This window comes from Theobroma umbraticum, unplaced genomic scaffold (assembly GCF_002168275.2).
Source record: "Theobroma umbraticum cultivar Fairchild unplaced genomic scaffold, ASM216827v3 scaffold_4.1, whole genome shotgun sequence".
Taxonomy (NCBI): Eukaryota; Viridiplantae; Streptophyta; class Magnoliopsida; order Malvales; family Malvaceae; genus Theobroma; species Theobroma umbraticum.
In genome coordinates this window covers 8,890,708-8,910,334 of record NW_018397258.1, presented here as the reverse complement: position 1 = coordinate 8,910,334, position 19,627 = coordinate 8,890,708, and the positions used below count along the sequence as shown (strand labels likewise).

The 19,627-nt window shown below is 31.3% G+C and overlaps 1 protein-coding gene across 3 annotated transcripts; it reads left to right on the top strand.

The window, feature by feature from the left end:
- The first annotated feature begins 2,583 nt into the window (after positions 1-2,583).
- Positions 2,584-8,761, top strand: AAS (Pyridoxal phosphate (PLP)-dependent transferases superfamily protein). 3 transcript variants are annotated; one of them, XM_021424690.2, is made up of 13 exons: positions 2,584-2,711; positions 2,847-2,967; positions 3,195-3,267; positions 3,485-3,715; positions 3,887-4,050; positions 4,299-4,439; positions 4,644-4,703; positions 5,111-5,275; positions 5,695-5,751; positions 6,535-6,599; positions 6,887-7,010; positions 8,139-8,273; positions 8,449-8,761. In XM_021424690.2, coding segments are annotated over exons 1-13 (1,467 nt in total). In that variant the 5' UTR covers positions 2,584-2,709; the 3' UTR covers positions 8,578-8,761. The 3 variants fall into 3 exon arrangements, with proteins under 3 accessions (XP_021280365.1, XP_089639223.1, XP_021280366.1); XM_089783097.1 differs by having other exon boundaries at positions 8,233-8,273; positions 8,449-8,546; XM_021424691.2 differs by lacking the exon at positions 4,299-4,439.
- The last annotated feature ends 10,866 nt before the right edge of the window (positions 8,762-19,627 follow it).

Sequence of the window (19,627 nt, the reverse complement as noted above, 5' to 3'; positions counted from 1 at the left end):
CTCCGAGGTTGCAGCCTTTGTTTTCTCATGTTGCCTTTGCAGAAACTATAGCAACTTAGCCTATTCCAATGGATTTTCACCTTGATCTAATCCGAATTGGAAAAGTGGTAAACATGAAATTTGTAGCCACGAGCTAATGGCTCAAGAATAACGTTAATTGGACTTCTGTAACGAGAAAAATTATGCTCAAAATACTACAGCATATACAAACGAAGCTATCATTATACTTGCATGGATTATCACCAAATAAGGTCTTTTAATCAAATTTCCTACAAAAGTAATAAAAAAGATCCGTAATAACTAAAGCTAAAGTAAATTAAAATAATTTAACTTAAAATAAACTAAACTACGCAACATGCATTGAACTTAACTAATGAAAACAACTAAAATAGTTAATTTCAAACTTAAAATCTCAATGACTTAACTAGTTAAGCACCCAAAATGTGACAAAACAACTTTATATAATATAGTTATTAATAGCACTTGTCACATGCTCACATTTTTAATCTAAAAAATATACTTATTAGGTAAAAAAACCTTATTTATAAGCTTACGACCCATCTTATCTCTTTTCATTATGATATTCGTGGCGCCTACACTATGTTCTATGTTTTTTTTTTAAAGAAAAAGTTGTATTAAATTGATTTTTTATGACTATTTACATATGAAAAGGTATGGATATGATGATAGATACATCTTATTTACGAGCTCATAATTTTTTTATTTTTATTATTTTTTATTTCTTGTGCATGACTAATTCTTTAATTTCTTAATCCCTTAAATTTTTTCCTTTTTCTCTCCATTGTTTCCTTTTCTTCCCGTTTATTTCTTTCTCTTTGCTTGTAATTTATTTTCCCTAATTACCTCTTGAAATATTATTTTATATTATCAATACTAATATTTTTTAAAAAAATATTATTATGTCATTGAAACTACTGATAATAATTTTTTAGTTATTTTATTTCATTCTTTTTCATTTCTCTCTTTCCCTTTACCCTTTTTCCTTTATTTCTTTTCTTTTTTTATTTACATTTTTAACTCTCTTCCATTTCTAATATGTGGAGGCTGTTTGGCTGATAAAGCAAAGAATCCAACTTCTACAGCAAAGCAATGTCGACTAGAAGAAGCCGACTCAATGCTAGCACTAATCGACACTCACTTCTCTCTCTTCTTTTCCCTATTTCTTCATCTTTTACTATTGATCCTCTACCATCCACGCTTCTCCATCTCCTTTTCCCTAGCCTCCACCATTAGCCTCCCTCCTCTCTTAACCTTATTCTCTCTCATTCATTATTTCTTGGTGATTTCTTCTCATTATCCATTTTTTGTTTTAAAGCCTGTTTAGCCTAACCTTTTTTCAACTTATCTACCTCTTAAAAGTAAAAGTCAGATCAAATATAATTTTTGAGAAACTCTTAAAAAAAAGTAGCTTTTTTTCAAAGAATAAAATTTTAAAAAAAAGCTTAAAGAAAAGCTTCAAGGAAGAGCTTTCTCTTCTCTTTTTTTCTAAACACGTTAATTTTTCAAGAAGTACCCCTCTCTTAATCAATCTCCCTATCCTTTCCTTCCTTCTGCAAATTACCATTCTCCAACACAAATTGTGATTTCCCTTTCCTCTACTTCTTTCTACAAAAACTACCAAGAAAAAAAAATAAAAGACCCAACAATAGAATAGCAAAATCTAAAATTTTTTTGTTCTTACAAAAATTAAGAGAAATGAAAATGCAAAATTTAAAACTATATTCAGGTACCATTTAAAGGTTTTCTCTCTTCTTCACCTAAAAGGATTTTAATATTAAATACACTGTTTCCTCTTTTCTCTTCTTTTTTGAATATTGAAGCATCATGGCCCGATTGCTTGTTAGTTCAATAAAAATCTAATACTATTCCTACTATACAAATTTAAGAGTTGTTCTATTTTTTATTGATTTTTTTGATTTTATTAATTTTAATATCTAAAATCATATATAAACTTGAAGCAATTTCACTATAATTTATTATGTGATTGAAGATGATATAAATATCATTTATGATAATTTTAACGAAAATTAGAGTTTATATAATTTATATTGTTAAACAATTTATCAAACAGTTTTAACTTAATTTTAAAAATTATTATTTTTTATAAAAACTTTACAATAACTTTTAAGTTAAAAAAATCAGACCAAAATACTCTTTATAATCGGTGAAATTCCACCCTTACCTTATTGGATGCGTGCATCAACAATGAGCCTTGTACTTGTAGCTCATTTTATGAAAAAAGAAAATAAAAGAAACCATTTGTCTTTGGCGACCTCCATGGGCGGAAGACCCTGTACGTAAATGCGAGCTCTTTTAACCAATTCGGCCTATCAACCGAACCCACTTAACAACCAGAGCCCTTTTGTCCTTGGCAGTTGACAAGTTGCCATGGGATTTTCTGCGTCCACGTTCGTTTTTTATTGTTGGTCAGAGTCCACGTTCTTCAACAAACGGTCTTATTTATTTTTGGTCAGAGGAGTTCAGCGAACGGTCAGTGGAGCCATAGAGTTTGAGGCTTGAAGGACAGTTTCACGGATTTTATCCTCCCTTGGGTCCCATTCCATTCATAGTGGAGTAGTTATAGAGCATTGGTAGTTACCTGATGGGTCTCGAGATATTTAAATCTACATTGTTTTCCCCCTTGAACCCCCCAAATATTGTCTTCCTTCTTTGCTCAACAAACCTAAGATGTAAGTTTCCCAGCTCACTTAATCATCATTTTAATGCCGATGATACTGATTTTTTTTTCTGTTAATGTTTTTGATGTTCTTGTTGTTGATTGTTTATTGAGTTTTGCTTGCATGTGCATGTGAATGGACTGACAGGGAGAACAGATTGAAGCCAATGGATGCGGAACAGCTGAGAGAGTATGGTCACAAGATGGTTGATTTCATTGCTGATTATTACAAAACCATTGAGAATTTTCCTGTTCTCAGCCAAGTTGAGGTCTTTATATATATCTCTAACGTCCTTTTTCTTTACTGGCTTTTTGTATGCTTTCGTCGGCTAACGTAAGTGTATGTCAAAAGTCAGAATGGGTTTAGATGCTCCTCTCTCTCTCTCTCTCTCTCTCTCTCTCTTTCTCTTGTTTAATACATGGAATAATCTGATTATCTGGTATTGAAGTGATTTTTCTTAGTTGGTCCTGTTTATTTGTGATCATTTCTATGCAGCCCGGATATCTTCGTAATCTGTTGCCAGATTCTGCACCTAATCAACCAGACTCATTTCAGCATGTTCTTGATGGTAAAGTTGTTCAACTGGATTCCTGAATTTAATTTAATCACCTGATAATAACATAGCAAAGTGTTGAAGTAAAGGGTAACAATAAAAAGTACAAGTCTTTGGCTATATGGCGATGTGATTTGGATGTATTCTCCTGACTAATTGATCTACTTATTTATCATTTTTCATAGGAAACCTTGAATATTCTTTTCATGCAAAATTGTTCTTGTTATTGCAGACATTCAAACAAAGATATTGCCAGGGGTTACTCATTGGCAGAGCCCAAATTATTTTGCATACTATCCTTCTAATAGCAGCGTTGCTGGATTTTTGGGAGAAATGCTCAGTGCTGGTCTCAATATTGTTGGTTTCAGTTGGATGTCATCCCCTGCTGCAACAGAGCTTGAAATGATTGTTTTAGACTGGCTTGGTAAGATGCTTAAGCTACCTGAAGACTTCCTTTCAGCAGGTAAGGATTCGATGTAAACTCTGATATAGAATGCAATACTAGGCCTAGGGAATTTTCATTGAATTATTTCTAGCATCACCAGGGATCGTAATTCTTCTTCTTGCTATATCAAAATGGAAGAATCAAAATATCTCTAAAACTTATGGAATAAGCTCGGTGACTGTGTTGAAGGACAAGGTGGCGGTGTGATACAGGGCACAGCGAGTGAAGCTGTTCTAGTTGTTCTATTGGCTGCTCGTGACAAGGTTTTGAAGGCGGTTGGAAAGGGTGCACTTGGAAAGCTTGTAGTTTACGCTTCTGATCAAACACATGCTGCCTTGCAAAAAGCCTGTCAGGTATCCTTGTAAATTGGGGCTCATGTCTAGTTTTATTTCTTTATTCATGTATATATTTTTTCTCTTAGAACATTGAAATCATTCTTGAAAGATATTTCTTCCTGCTTGTGAGATCAATGAAATTCAGATAATGTTCACATGGTGCCTGGATTACTTGATTTGTGTATGTTGCTTAGCTACTTCATAAAGCTCATGTTGCCATCATCTATGTAGGCTAATTGAGTTACATGCTTATCATTCAATGGCAGATAGGAGGAATCCATCCTGAGAATTGCAGGCTGTTAAAAGCAAACTCTTCTACTAACTATGCACTTTCACCAGAGTTACTGAGTGAAACAATTTCACAAGACCTTGCTCATGGATTGATTCCTTTCTTTCTATGTGCTACTGTAAGAAAGCAAAAGCTTTTGATGTTAGCTTCTTTCCATCTTTTGTTACATCATATGTACTTTTTCCTTTTTTCTTTTCCCAAAATAATAATTCATAGGGATATTTTGAGATGCTTATTTTTGTAGCACATTTCCTTTACTTCACTCAGCATGAAGCCAGTTAGAACAATATCTCCTATTTTTGTAGCTCATTTATATGTGCAGGTTGGCACTACTTCATCAACAGCCGTTGATTCTTTGCTTGCTCTAGGAAAGATTGCCAAGGTAACATATCCAATGCAATTGTGAGAAATATGAGGAGGAAATATGCTCTGGAATCTGGACCTGTATAAAGTTTGTGCGTTTGACTGGTTGATGCTTAAATCTTAAGCACCTTCACTTATTGTTTAAATTGTTGGCTTGAAATTCTGTCAACAGTCCTAAGATAAAAATCATTTTCATGATTCTTGATAAGGCCTGCTATGTGGACTGAAAATCGAGTCCAAGCATTTAAAATGAACAAAAACGATTTTCTGGAAAATGTAATTGTAGGTTATTCACAGAGATTTTATACAAAGAACCCCTAAAAGACTATCTCCAGGAAGTTTGTATTCTATGATACATTTTTATTACTCAATAAACCTTGAAGGCAAGACAATTTAACAATGCTTGCATGCTTGGCTTCTGGACAGAGTAATGGTATGTGGTTCCATGTGGATGCTGCATATGCCGGAAGTGCTTGTGTGTGTCCAGAATTCCGTCATTACATTGATGGCGTGGAAGAAGCTGATTCTTTTAACATGAATGCACATAAATGGTTTCTAACTAATTTTGATTGTTCAGCACTCTGGGTAAAGGTACGCCACTTGTTTGAATGTAGCAACAACAACAAAATCAACTTCATTACTATGTTCACTCTGCATCTATGTAGGTTAAAGATCTAATTAATGTACATGATCATTTTCATAGTTGCTTTTCTAGTTTCTCAATGATAAATTACTGCAAAATTTGCTGAATTTCATGTAACAATAGACATGCAATCTGTACAAGTGGTTTATTTACCAGGCCAACACCTGATGTGAGTGGTTTTTGAGTTGAGTGGTTAGACTCATTAACCAGCGCAATAAGTTTTAACAGATAGATGTGTACTCTAGATGCATGAACTTAGCAAAACTATCTCACCAATATGTTGTAATAATACTCAATTTCATTAACATGTTTTAGCAAATTCTATTTCTGTTAAATGCTTGTATTACATCGTTACTTGCTGCCACAGGATAGAAGGGCATTGGTTCAGGCCCTCTCCACAAATCCAGAGTATCTCAAGAATAAGGTTAGTTTTCTTTTGGTGTTGTTGATTTCATCCATGAAGTGGTTTTTAGTGTGCACTCATTTATCTGCCAACGTAGGACGGCTTGTCTGCCAGCCACATTGATTTATAACCTGTGGAGTCTGAAATTTAAAAATGAGTGGCATGAAGCCTTTTACCATCCTAGCTAATCTGGTTCACATGATTTAGAACACTCCATGTTGTTTGTAAAAACATGAATTTTTTTTTCTATGCTTTACGTATTCCAAGAATTACTAGTACTAGTACATTTAAATCTTTAAGTGTATTGAAAAATTATAAAAAAAAATTCCAGTAGTTACAAGTTAAATGTCTTTTAGGGAAAGAGAAAAATGTTGAGGAAAAAGGGTAGTGGCAGTTAGTTTTCTGAAGTGTAGTGTTATGTGAAGATAAAAGGAGAGGAATGGGAAAAGTATGTGAATTGAATGAGAGATTACTTTACTCATTCAAATGTTTAAAATAGGGGTCTATTTGGCTAATGACCATCTTCAAATTCCACTGTATCTATTAGAATCAAGAAACATTCCTCAAAAGAACTGGTGCCTTTGCCTCTTTGTTTAGTGCTTATGCATATATTTACAGCTTGATCTTCATTCCATGCTGCAGTTTTTATCATAGTATTAACAACTTTAATAAAATTGGTCGTTTTTCCCCTTGTTATTTGAGCAATTAATCAAACCTTAACAATTGGGAGACTATTATAATCAAGGTTAAAAGTTGCTAGTGAGTCTACTTATGTGTGAAATTTCACGATGCAACCAATTTCAGGCCTCTCAAGCAAACATGGTTGTAGATTACAAAGACTGGCAAATTCCTCTTGGACGTCGATTTAGGTATGCTTTTCAACATTATCCTTGAGATAAAAATGTTTTTATAGAGCCATTTAAAATGAGCATTTGTTTGTTTCAGATGATTACTTGAAGGGAAGAGTATGTCCTGTAGTTCGTAATTTTTTTGTTTTTTTCTTGAAGGATATTTTCTGCTTTGAGTTCTAAACACTGTTAACATTTTTCTATTTTTCAATTAAATAAATTAAATTAACAGAAAAAAGCAGAAGAAAAATAGCTTTATTTTTTATCAACTAGAACAAATTCCTCACTAATCTGTTGCTTGCCTCCAGATCACTAAAGCTATGGATGGTATTACGACTGTATGGCCTGGAAAACCTGCAGTGCTATATAAGAAATCATATCAAGTTAGCCAAACATTTTGAGGACCTGATTACTCAAGACTCAAGATTTCAGGTAGTTATGCTCTCTATGATGTTGATTATCCGGCCATAAAAGCTCTTATATGTCACAAAAGCATTTTTTTTTTCCCTTTCTTCCATACAACCAGGAGTCATTTAAATTTCTTGAATTTTCTATTTTCTTTAATATAATTGATGAAGATATGAGTATGTTGCCATTAAGAAATTTCTTCAAGGCACCAGTTATTGCTTACTGAATTTTGTGTTGATTAGATCTTGAGAACCCCCTTGAGGATGCATACATGAAAGTAGTCACTGTGACTGGAAAAAATATGCTGACAAGTACATGAAATGATCGAACAGTTCATTTTTTATTTTCTTTTAGATGAACAATGTAACGTCTTATTATATTAAACCTTCCGACAATTGCTGTCTAGGGCCTTTCCCAAACCAGAGTGCTGGAGTCTGTCCTTGTAGCATGATATTAGCCTGTATGAGCGCCATTTCAATGTTTTCAGTAGAAGTTCATGATAGTAACATTATGCAAGCACTGTAATTATAATCAGGCATGTTTGATCTGTTTAGTTAAAAAAAAAAACTAAACCAATCATCCTTGATCTCTTATTTCTTAGCCTAGTACATCCTACGTAACAAATAGAAACCACAGCTATAGTTGTATTACATGCTAATCAGGTTGCACCTTAGAATGTCACACTAAAGCAGTGGACATAGAAATGGCTCTGTTCACATTTGCTTAAGGGTGCAATTTAGTGCCTTTTCATTAGATGCTAAGTCCATGAATATTATGCTTAACAATGTGAGATTAGTTGTCTAAAGATGCCATTGTTTCTGACTAGCAAATTGCTTTCTCAATGCTTTCTGAAAATGTTAGGACTCTGCCAATTAGCTGGTCTGCAAACCATCTAATATAATGCCAAAATAAGAAACGACTTGCCTTGAGTTGGTCTTGGCATGATACCGTGTTGGTATTTCTTTTCCGTATTTAGCCTTTAATGGAACTACATGAACAGGAGACAGAAAAGAACCTTGTCCTTAGGAAAATGATAATTCTCATTGATGTTCTTGATTTTTTTTCCCATAAAAAAGGTCGATTTCTATAGTTATTTTATGTGAATGAATGCAATCTTAGTGATGGATCACTTGTAATAACTCATTTGAGCAGGTTGTCACTCCTCGGATATTTTCATTAGTTTGTTTTCGTCTTTTGCCTTCTGATGATGAACATCATGGTAACAAATTGAACCATGAATTATTAGATGCTGTAAACTCAACTGGGAAGGTCTTCATATCTCACACGGTAAGTTTGCTGTCTACATCATATATATCATTCTGAAGTGCTGATACATGATCGTGTGCTCTTTGTGTGTTGTTCTTTCTCCAAGAAAAAATAAAGAAAGAAAGGAAATGTGGGATTCACTTCTTTGTGAGTGTGGCAGCACATTATCTAAGAGCATCAGTTATGATAATTGCAGGTTTTATCAGGCAAATACATACTGCGGTTTGCTGTAGGTGCCCCATTGACTGAAGAGAAGCATGTGAATGCAGCATGGAAAATCTTGCAAGATAAGGCCACTGCCTTGCTAGGGGAATGCTTAGGATAACTGTGTTTAGTTTTACTGTTGTCCATTTGGACCATGTTCTTGCATGATACGTCATTACTTATATTACTCTTTTTTTTTTGCTCTTTTTTGTCTTCTTTGTCCCCTTCAATAATAGCATATTGATCAAGGATCATCTTAAATCTTATTTGAAATGTTATGATGAACAACAAAATATTAACCTTCAGTTGTCAACTTCTTTTGTGGGATTAATCATCACTTGTTTAAAAACTAATAAGACATCAACAACATCCTTATCATAAGGCTTGTTGATAGGTTTACAAGGTTCAGTGTGATTTATGAGAAATGTTGTGGCTTATTCATCTTACTCCCTTTTTTTTTTTTCTTGGCTTTTCTTCAAACACGTTAATTGCTCCCACTTCACATACTTTTTTTTCTACCCATATTGATTCTAAATCTAAACTTCTCTCTCCGTTTCTTTTACTCTGTTTCTTTCGGTCAATTTTGCTCTTGACAGTGGCAGCCTCGCATTTTAAACGTTGTCTTATCAATCAACACTAATTGTTTGTAATTTTCTATTTTTCCATCTTACCAATCAAACTTTCTTCTCTAGGAAAAAGTTATTGGACCTAATGATGAACATAAAATGAGAATTTGTTGTATGAACTCAAAGACTGCGATGCCTTGGGAATTGGTTATCCTGCTAGAATGATTTAGCCTAAATTGGAGTAGTTCATGCCTAGAGTTGTGTTGGACTATGCCCAACTTGAGTTCATTGTATAATCAGCAACAAATTGCTCACTCGCTTCTACCACCAAAGACCGATGGAGTCACACCTATCATTATCCAACTCTTGATTTCTTTGTGTGCAGACACCGTCAATCCGAGTCAGAACACAGAACATCTAAAATGCTGAGGTCTCGGTGGGTGCTGGGTCAACCTCAACCATGAATTATGATGATGTAGGTTAGTACGTGCGTGCCGTAAAAAGGGAAAGTGTCCACATTCTGATTCTCATTCTTGAAGATAACTAGAAGCTACCATCTTTTGCATGACTCTCAAACTAGACCCATTTAAGCATATGAATAGTGAATTACTCCCAGCATATTCATAAGTTAGAAATTTCCTTCAAAGCATATTCAGAAAAACCTGGCCTCATGAGGAGGAATCACTTATCTGCACTTGAATGAAAGGAATCATTAACCCTTGAAAAGAGACATGCATGTAATAATCTACATTCTGCCTCATCTGATAAGTGGGCCTCTATATGTAGCTTGGGTGATGGATACTTTTGTCTGGACCACCCTTAAAAGGACAAACTTGTCTGCATCAGCTTAGAATGATGTAAAATCTCAATGGAATTGAACGGTGTAGAATACATTGACTGATGTCGAGAATTTGTAATTTTATGTTTGTGGCTGTTAGTTGGATGTGGCCTTGCTTGAATATAACCCCATATATGTATATATTCTTGTTTCTTTAGACAGAATAAGTGGTTTCATGACAAGTGCTTGCACAAGAGTGACACATACCCTCCATACAAGACAGGGGTTCCAACTTTATAAGCTCCCACAAGCAGTCAATGTTAGGTGCTGAAACGAGCTAGGGGATATACTGATAGTTTCTTGCATTTCCCCCACCCAACTACTGGAGAATATATAGGAGCCTCTCTTTTCTGTATGCTCTAGTGAAAGGGTAGAACCTGATTCCACTTCTTTCATGGAGAATCTGACTCCTCCATCTTGTTTGCGTTAAGCATTGATAAAGATTCACCAAAGAGTTCATCTAGCCATGCATGATAGTAAGATATTTGATAGAAATAGGAAGGCCTTAATTTGTTGTAAATTTTGCATCAAAGATTTTATCGAGCAAGTACTAAGTATGGTAAAAGTGGATAGTAAAGTTGAAAAGGTGTAAAACGATCTAGCGCCCAAGAATTGTTTGTCCATACATGGACTTGGGAAGTTTTCTGGAAAGAAACAAGAGATGTTGCCAAAACATTCACAAACCTAGAAAGTGCTATGTTGGCAATGGCAGTGGCAACGGCAATGAATGCCTATATGGCTTGTACCTTTTTCTAAATAAAAGTTCCATGAACATTTCAAGAAGAATCTGATTCCTTAAGAGTACCTATGGCGTGATAGAGAGAGGCCATTCCGGACAAATTGGTTATCCATAAGGCTTCCCAGTTAAATATTCCAACAACCATTTGTTTTTCCACAACTTTTGGATTAGATTTCCACATATACCAGATTGCCAACGTTGTCGGTAGCTATCTTTTCCCTTGTACATGCCACAACTTAATAATGTACCCTCTGAAAATGAGAAAGAAAGTACCGTTGTTGAACAATTATTTATTCAAAAGTTGTGGAACTCACAAACTGATCTGTTGGTACCCAAGCCATGGCCTGTCTGCCGGCTTTTAGATGTCCCAGAATTGAAGCTGAGAGGAAATTGATACATTTACATCACGTGTTGTACTGATCAGTTATCCGCATCACTGGACATCTTCGATTTCACCTTAATTTGGATACAGCCTGGAAGAATTAAGCGTAGAAAAGACACACACACCTTGTTTAAAATGAATTAATGCAAAACAATTTCTTGGTTGAGCATTTAACAGTTGAGGGGTCCCTGATAACGATGACTTTAATCATGGTCCATGCACGTGAATTAACCTAACCACCTAAGTTAGTTCTTGTTTCTTGTTAGAAAGAAGATAATTAATGAGGCAATTCAAGGAGCTGATCAAAAAGATTAAAACGTATATTTGTTTGACGATATTCAACAATCCAAACAAATCCTCTACCCTTATTTCTTACCTCCTTCCCTATCCTAACCATCGATCGAGGTGTAGTGTATTTACAAATTGAAACAGATACATGGATTTCTCGTTTTGTACTTTGCTAAGTAATTAAAAAAAAATTGTGTAATTAAATTGTTATCTTAGTCAGAATAATAAGGAGCATATATGCATCAGCATATCTCACTTGTATTTTTCTTTGTCACCTTTTCCATGAGCAATACTTTACATGGTGTGAAAGCAGTGAGGACGGGGGTCCCTTAATTAGATTTTTCATATTGTACTAGTATGTATCTATAACAATGTCAGTTCAATTCACATAGTCTCGATAACTTGATTCTTCTGTCTGAGCCAAGGACCAGGAGATTTTTACTTTGTTTAACTTTTCCTCCCTTCCAATAGAATATTCTTATTCAAAAGCATATTGTGTGTATATCCTCACACACAACTGTTTTGCTTTGGTTCCTTGGCTATTACTTTATAATTACTTTAGTACATTAAGATTTAAGCATACATAGTGTTTTTTTAATTGGAGTAATTGCCCTTTAGAAAATGAATGCGCCTGGTTCGTAGTGTGATTTCTCAAGTGTCTGGGAGCACCACCCTGACATGTATAGCAGATAGCACATGCATGCATGATTAATGATGTAAAAACTGTCTTTAAGTAATACTAATCATAACAAATTAAGAATGCGAAATACACCCACCATTGATCCTCATATGCTTTTCTAGCTCTATCCTACAGATAACCAAAGCCAGTGGACAAAAACAAATTGTGAAAGATCTATGAACATGCATCTAGCCAAGACTCCTGCAAGCCACAACGTACAGGAGCAGCCATGCTACTCCTTACTTGCCTCTCCAGTGGTAAATTAAAGTCTCTTATGCTAGCATAAAGTGCTTCGATAGGTTACCTGTGAGTGCAAATGAGGGATATACACAAGAATATACTCTGATACTCTCTTGCTCAGAGAAAAAGGCATATGTTCATATTTTATTTTTATTATTATTATTATTATTTGTCCATTAAAGTTGAGATCATAGGCAAAGATAAGATAGAAAATTGGTTCAGAATGACATGCGCTGCATGGATGGTTGATGCCATTGTGCTTCCATTTTTCAGCCTCACAGTGTGTTTTTTCTTTCTTTCTTTTAAAATTGCGGTGGTAAAGTTAAAGGGGAAAAAGAGGTACCTTTTAACTTATTAAGGCTTTTCTCTTTATTACATTACGTGGTTTGCTCTGCCACGGCATCCCCACCTAGCTCAAGCATGTGTGCGTCACGTCCCTCACCCAGCACCCCATAAGTGAAAACTCCAATAAAAAGAGATTTTACAGAATAACAGTTACTTAATAAGAAAATTACCATATACTCTCAATTCAGAGTTTTTAAACTCCACAAACGAAGCTAAGAGTTAACAAGTTACCGATTAAGATAACATTTATAAAAATTAATAAATTAATCAGTTTTTAAATAAATGCATAATAATTTTTTAATTTTATTTATAAAATTTGAAAATTTTACTGTCCATGAATAACAGTTCAAGAAGAAAAATTTATCATAAACTTTGATGGTGGAGTCTTTAAAACTCTACAAACAATATTAGGTAAAATATATTTATAACAGTTAATAATAAATTAATTATTAAATTGACACCTGTCAACATTTCATGCTAATTATGGAATAAAAAACCCATCGTGGGTGCATAGATTAGTAATCTAATAAAAAAATCCTATAAACTAGTGATAAGGTTTTCAGATTCCACAAGACGAGTGTCCCATTGAAATGTGTTCGGAAAAATTGATATATAAATAAATTATTAAATGAACACATTTTAATTTTTTACCCTCATTTGCAATTAAAAACTTGATTAATACATAAAATAGATTTGATAATTTTTATTTTCGTGTCTTAACTTAGAGTATTAATAGTTATATAGATAAACATGAACACGATATAATTAATTAATTATATTAAAATATTAAATACATACATAAATATGTTTAATAAATATATAACACAAAACGATTAACACGTTTATTAATTATATCAGATTAAATTTATACAATACGATATGATTAACACAATTAAAATTTATACTATTTATAACTTATGTATATAATTAACACGATTAATAAAATTAATAGATGATTGATACAATTAACATAATTAAAACAATTAAATTTAAATATATACATGTAAAATATAATTCAAATTTATAACAAAAAATTATAAATATCATAATATTTATCAAATATAATAAAATTTAATATAAATAAATCTTAATCATCATAAAATTATTAATATTTATATGTATCAATAAATTAGTCTTAACAGTATACTAAACATATTAATACGACACATTACCACAATTAAAGAAATAAATAATAAATAAATTATGAGTTACACAGAAATACAATAAATACGATTAACTAATTGTGTTGTGTTTTAACCGTATTGACACAAGTAGTCTAAACCTAAACAAGTTTAAATTCGTATCATCTTCATACCATTTTACTATATCGTGTACAAAATTATCCAATTTACCATAAAATAATTATCTAATATGTACTAGCACACAATAAAAGTCGAGTTGGGACTCGGGGGCTCCATGAGATGAATGCCACATAGAAGCTCTCAATCCACCTACTTTTCTTTTTTTCTTTCACTCTCTTTTTAATTGCTTTTTCATTTTTATTCTGTAATTTTTTCTTATTAAGAATTTGATGTTAAAAAACTTTATTCTTACTTTATGTGAAAATTATTATAATTAAGCTTAACTATATATGATATTTACAATATAATAAATTGAATAAGAAATTTCCAAAATACTTTTTTAAAAGAAAAAAATAGAAAATAAATGATGTGTCAAAGATTAAAACATTACTATTTTACCTTTACTCTTTTTGTTTTAAATTTTTTTATTTTAGAAAATTGTGATTATTTAGATGTGTAGTGTCACTGACTGAAACTTAAACCCAACTTCGTATGATCTTAAACTCTGAAAATAAAACTTAAATAAATTTATAAATTACAAAATTACTTAATAAATGATGAAAAATTAATATTTATATGTTCAAAATTTATCTTTATCTTTTATTAATGTGAAATTTATAGCACGTAATTTCATCGTGTGTAAGAAAGTAAGAGGAAAAAAAAATCTTAAGAGATATGCTTTTGATAAAATTGTTGATATTATTCTTTTAAGATATAAAAGCATATTCGGATTGACCCTGCTACAACTACTACTACTTCTTTATATATTATGCTGCTCTGATATTTTCCACAACAAAAGTTTTTCTCTTGCTTGATGCGCACACCGCACCCGTTGAATTAAAGAAATAGGCGGAAATGTCGATAAAGACTCAAAAGTCAAAACTACCCCTTGATTTTCAACTTTTCCCCTCCAAAAGTCATTCATGTCCTGCTGCCCACCCGCAGTATTCATATTCCAACATTTTATTCCACATCAACTTCTCAATGTCACATTTATTTTTGAAAACAACTAAGTTAATACATCATACATGCAACTTTGTTTCTCATAAATTAAAAATATAATATTTAAAAAGCTTCTAAATTAGTTTAAAAATTTTAAATAGATTTTTATTTTTTTATTACATTTAGTTAAGTTTTAATTTTTTTATTGAATTAAATAAATTTTTATAATTAATGCATGACTAACTGTTCACAGTTAAAATAGCATTTATCATTTTATATTACATGCTATTGATATGGTATATTGACATATCATATTGTATGGTGATATGACATATTATGTGGCATAACCACAGTGATATTGCTTACCCTCTATGTCCGTATAACGTTAATACTATATGAATATAAAATGTCAAAAAGTATTTTAACTAATAACAAAAATTAACTATTAGTCATAGAAGTTTATTTTACTTAAAATAAAAATATAAAAAATTATTAAATATAATAAAAAATAATAATTTATTTAAATTTTTTTTCAATCGTTCAAAGTTTTTTAAAGCTTTATGATTAAACAAAACCAGTTTTTTATAGTTAAATTTACAATTAACTTCAAATTCAAGTTCCATCATGTATGAGTTTAATTCAATTCTATGTTAATTTTATTTAGTTTGTTTGTACCTGTAGTTTGTTTATTAATTTCTTCCATAGATGAATTAGTTAATTCTTATTTAAAGTTATTTGATTATAATTCTTTCATATAATATGTAAACTCATCAAAAAATAATGATCAATAACCCTATATGAAAGGAAATTCTAAAAGAATTCCCACATTTGGCCACATTTGCAACTCCCCAAATTTGCCGGCATCATATCTCCAAACTGTTTTAGTTGAAATGTGGTCGTGTTAAAAGGGCTCTTAGTGTTTTGCTTTTACATGGAAGACAAATAGTAGATTTAGAAGTGAGCATATGAGTAGATTGAGTGATTGGATTCACCATATCTGAAGATAAAATAATATTTAAAAATCGACCAAACATAAAGAAGACTAAAACAATCAAACATAAAATTGTGTTCGATCAATTTGGTTTTAGACTAATGAATCAAAATTTTATCATTTTTTTTATAAATTACAATATTAAAACTTAAAAACTTCATCCATAATTATAAAATATATAAATTACGTATAGATTAAATATATATTATAATATTTTAATTTTTATATCAAAATTTGTATAAATAATAACTAATTATAATACAATATGTAATAAAAACTAAGATGATAACTAATAAATTTATTAAGTATAATTATATAAATAAAGTCTATTATAAATTTAGTAATGCTTATGTATAAATTATTATATATATACTTTATTATGTATATATGAAATTAATGACACAACTTATACGTTAAATTTTTTTATCAAAGTTTGTATAAATAATAATTAATTATAAATAATATGTTATAAAAACTAAGATGATAACTAATAAAGTTATTAAGTGTAATCATATAAATAAAGTTTAATATAAGTTATAGTAATACTTACGTATAAATTAAATATATATATATATAATATTTATACAATTATAGATATTCATAACATTTTATATTACAAAACATTATTAAGGAATAATAATTATAACATATTAATATGTAAGATATTTACTATCATATATTATGATATTAACATATAAATTATATCATTTAAAATATATAACTTGTAATTTCATCTTCATACATATTTATAAATAAATAAATAAAATATAATTAAAATTAAATTACTATGATTTAATTTGTATACGTACATATAATAAACTAATATATTTTAAATATATTATTAATTAAGTTTACTATCAATTCTTCTTAATATATATATAAAAAATTATATATTAACATTTATACATATACATATATATAATATATAAAATTAGTTTGGTTTTTTAGATAGATTGGTCTAAAAGTTTAAAATTGAGAACCGATCAAAAAACTAATTGAGCCAAATATCTTGAACCAATTGATGCAATAAACCAATTAAATCAAATTGTTTTACTTAAATTCCATTTGATTTAGATAAATAATTGATCTAATTTAATTTTACTCATCCCTAAATAGACTTGACGTGTACAATTTATGACACGCTTTCGGCCTATGGGCTATAGATCAGTTTAAGGGTTTTGTGGCTAGCCAAGTAACAATGCACCAAGAAAAATTAAAAACAGAAGGGAGAACCTGTTCAATTATTGGAATTATTTTATAAAACATATATATAATTATATAGTACCATTTAAGTGATATTTTTAAAATTTTAACAACACATTTGAGTAAATGATAAGTACATGTACTTTTAAGTTAGGGTAAATGGTGGGTAGGGTTAATAATAAAAAGCATAAAATTTAAACAATTTTTTAAATTATTGAATAGATATTAAATAAGTTTTTATTCTTTATTATGTTAAATATAATTATTATATTTTTATTTTAAATTAAATAATTTTTTATAATTAATAATTAATAATTAATTATTAATTATTAATCAAAATGATATTTATTATTTTATGCCGTAAATATTAACATGATATATTGATACGTTATAATAAAAAATAATATAATATGATAATATATTTATGTGATATTTTTATTTTATATGTTAACGTCACGTGAGATTAAATGATAAATGGTATTTTAATTAATTATATTAATTAATTATTAATTGTTAAGATTTATATGATTTAAAATAAAAATATAAAATTTTAAGTAAAAATAATATAAGAATAAAAATTTATATAAAGTTTTCTAAAAACATTAATAAGAGTGAAACGTGGATGGTTAAGGGGGCTGCATATGGACTACGAAAGAGTAGCTAAAGTGAAAAAGCAACGGAGGGAGGACCACAGTACGGACTCGCAAACGTAAATTTTGTCATTCACACGTCACACGTCACGCGGGGGTCGGTTTGACTGCTTGGCTCTGGATAAAAGTGAAAAAGAAAAATGAAAAACGTGTCTAAACAACTTTGCTATAAACACTCCACAAATGAAGCTTTGGTTTAAACTAGATTGATTGGAATAATCAAACAGATCCAAAGCTAATCTTTTTTTTTAACCACATTCCGATTAAGTTTATAAACCAAACCAACAACCACCCCTTTCCAATAACTCATATATATGTATATATATAATACATGCTTTAGACTTTGGAATTACCTCCAGTCAAACCTATTTAATGTGGACAATTGATATTCAACATTAGTTAAAATCAAAATGGAAACTATATGACGGTTTATTTAAGCTTTGATTATATAGGATATTTGTTTAAAGAGTTGAATTTAAATATTTTTTATTGTATAAAAATATTGAAGAAGTGTTTTAGGCCATTCACATCTTTTTCAATAGCCACACACATGCAAATATAAAATGTATAGCAGTTTGGCCCAGTCTGATTAGGCTGATTGTGATTGATATGGTAGTGCAAGCTGAAAAATGCAAAGGGGATGGGCGAGAGTTATGGTCAAGTCAGAACTTACCAAATCTTAGTCCTGGAAAAGATTGTTAGGCGTTTAATATTTGTTAAACCTAACTGGTCTAACGTAAGGGCTGATTTTGTTTGACTTGCAGGTGTATAAGCTTCACCTTTATCTGCAATTAAGAGTGTATATATGTAGGGCTGCAAATTATGAGCTTTCAAGGATGCATAGAAGAAGCCAATCTCCTTAATTAAGCAAAGAAACAAGACATCTTTTTAGCCTTCTGAAATTGCAAGCAATGCTGGTAGCTTAATTAAGTGTTAAAAGTGTTAGGGTGGTTCCCTCTAGGATTAGACCAAGTGTGTTTTTGGCAAGGATTAGAGTTAGAAAGCATGTCGACGGTTAAGGATAAAGTTGGAGCAAATATTTGAGCTCAACAATCTGCTTTAACTGAAAGATCACGCCCAAGAAATTTTCCATGCAAACCATATCTTCACTACTTCAATTTTCTTTGTTTTAGCTGTTCCTATAATTAACAAATGATAGATAAAATCGGACCCATTTATGTCAAAAAATGATTCAATCGTAGCATCATATTAGGAATCAATGCCATTCATGTTCTTAGCAAAAGGAGAAGGGCAAAACCAAGCAGCCTTTCCCTTCCATGTTTCCACATTCAGGAGTAGGTGTAAACCATCCCACATTCAGGAGTAGGGAGAATTTCGTTCTTCCTCCACCCAGGTGCCACTTTTCCCTAGAAACAGACAAAAGGCCTTTTTGGGTCATCATCGATTTCTCTCTCTCTCTCTCTCACAACAAGTGATGACAATTGACAAGTGGTTGTGGCAGATAAAATTCAACACAAAAACAAAACAACCAACACCCAAAAAAATAACTTAAGGGGGCCGCCCATAACTTTAGAGTTTGGTCCCATTACTGACATGACTTGCTGAGTTTTCTTCCATGAAAACCAAGAGGGTAATAACCTTTTTCCATTTTGCTTTAAATTTCATGAGTATACATATTTTTGTTACTACACATTGAAGAGCCAAACCCAAAAAGGGCCATTGAATCATAGCTCATGAATCAATCAATCCATCCCCCCACCCCCGAGAAATAAAATAATAAGTCCCAAGCGAGGCATCACACCCATAATCTCATTCTCATTATCTCGGACAATATGAAATCCACCTCCACCTCCACCTCCAACACCATCACAATACCACCTCGACACACTGTAAAGTGAAAACAAACAAAGCCCCCTTTCTTTTTCTTTCTCAATGCACTAAAACAGTGCCACACAACCCAAAAAACATAATCTAATGTTTCTTTATAAAAATATTCTAGGGGAACCCCTATCAGCATCTCATCTACATATACAAATTTACACTCCT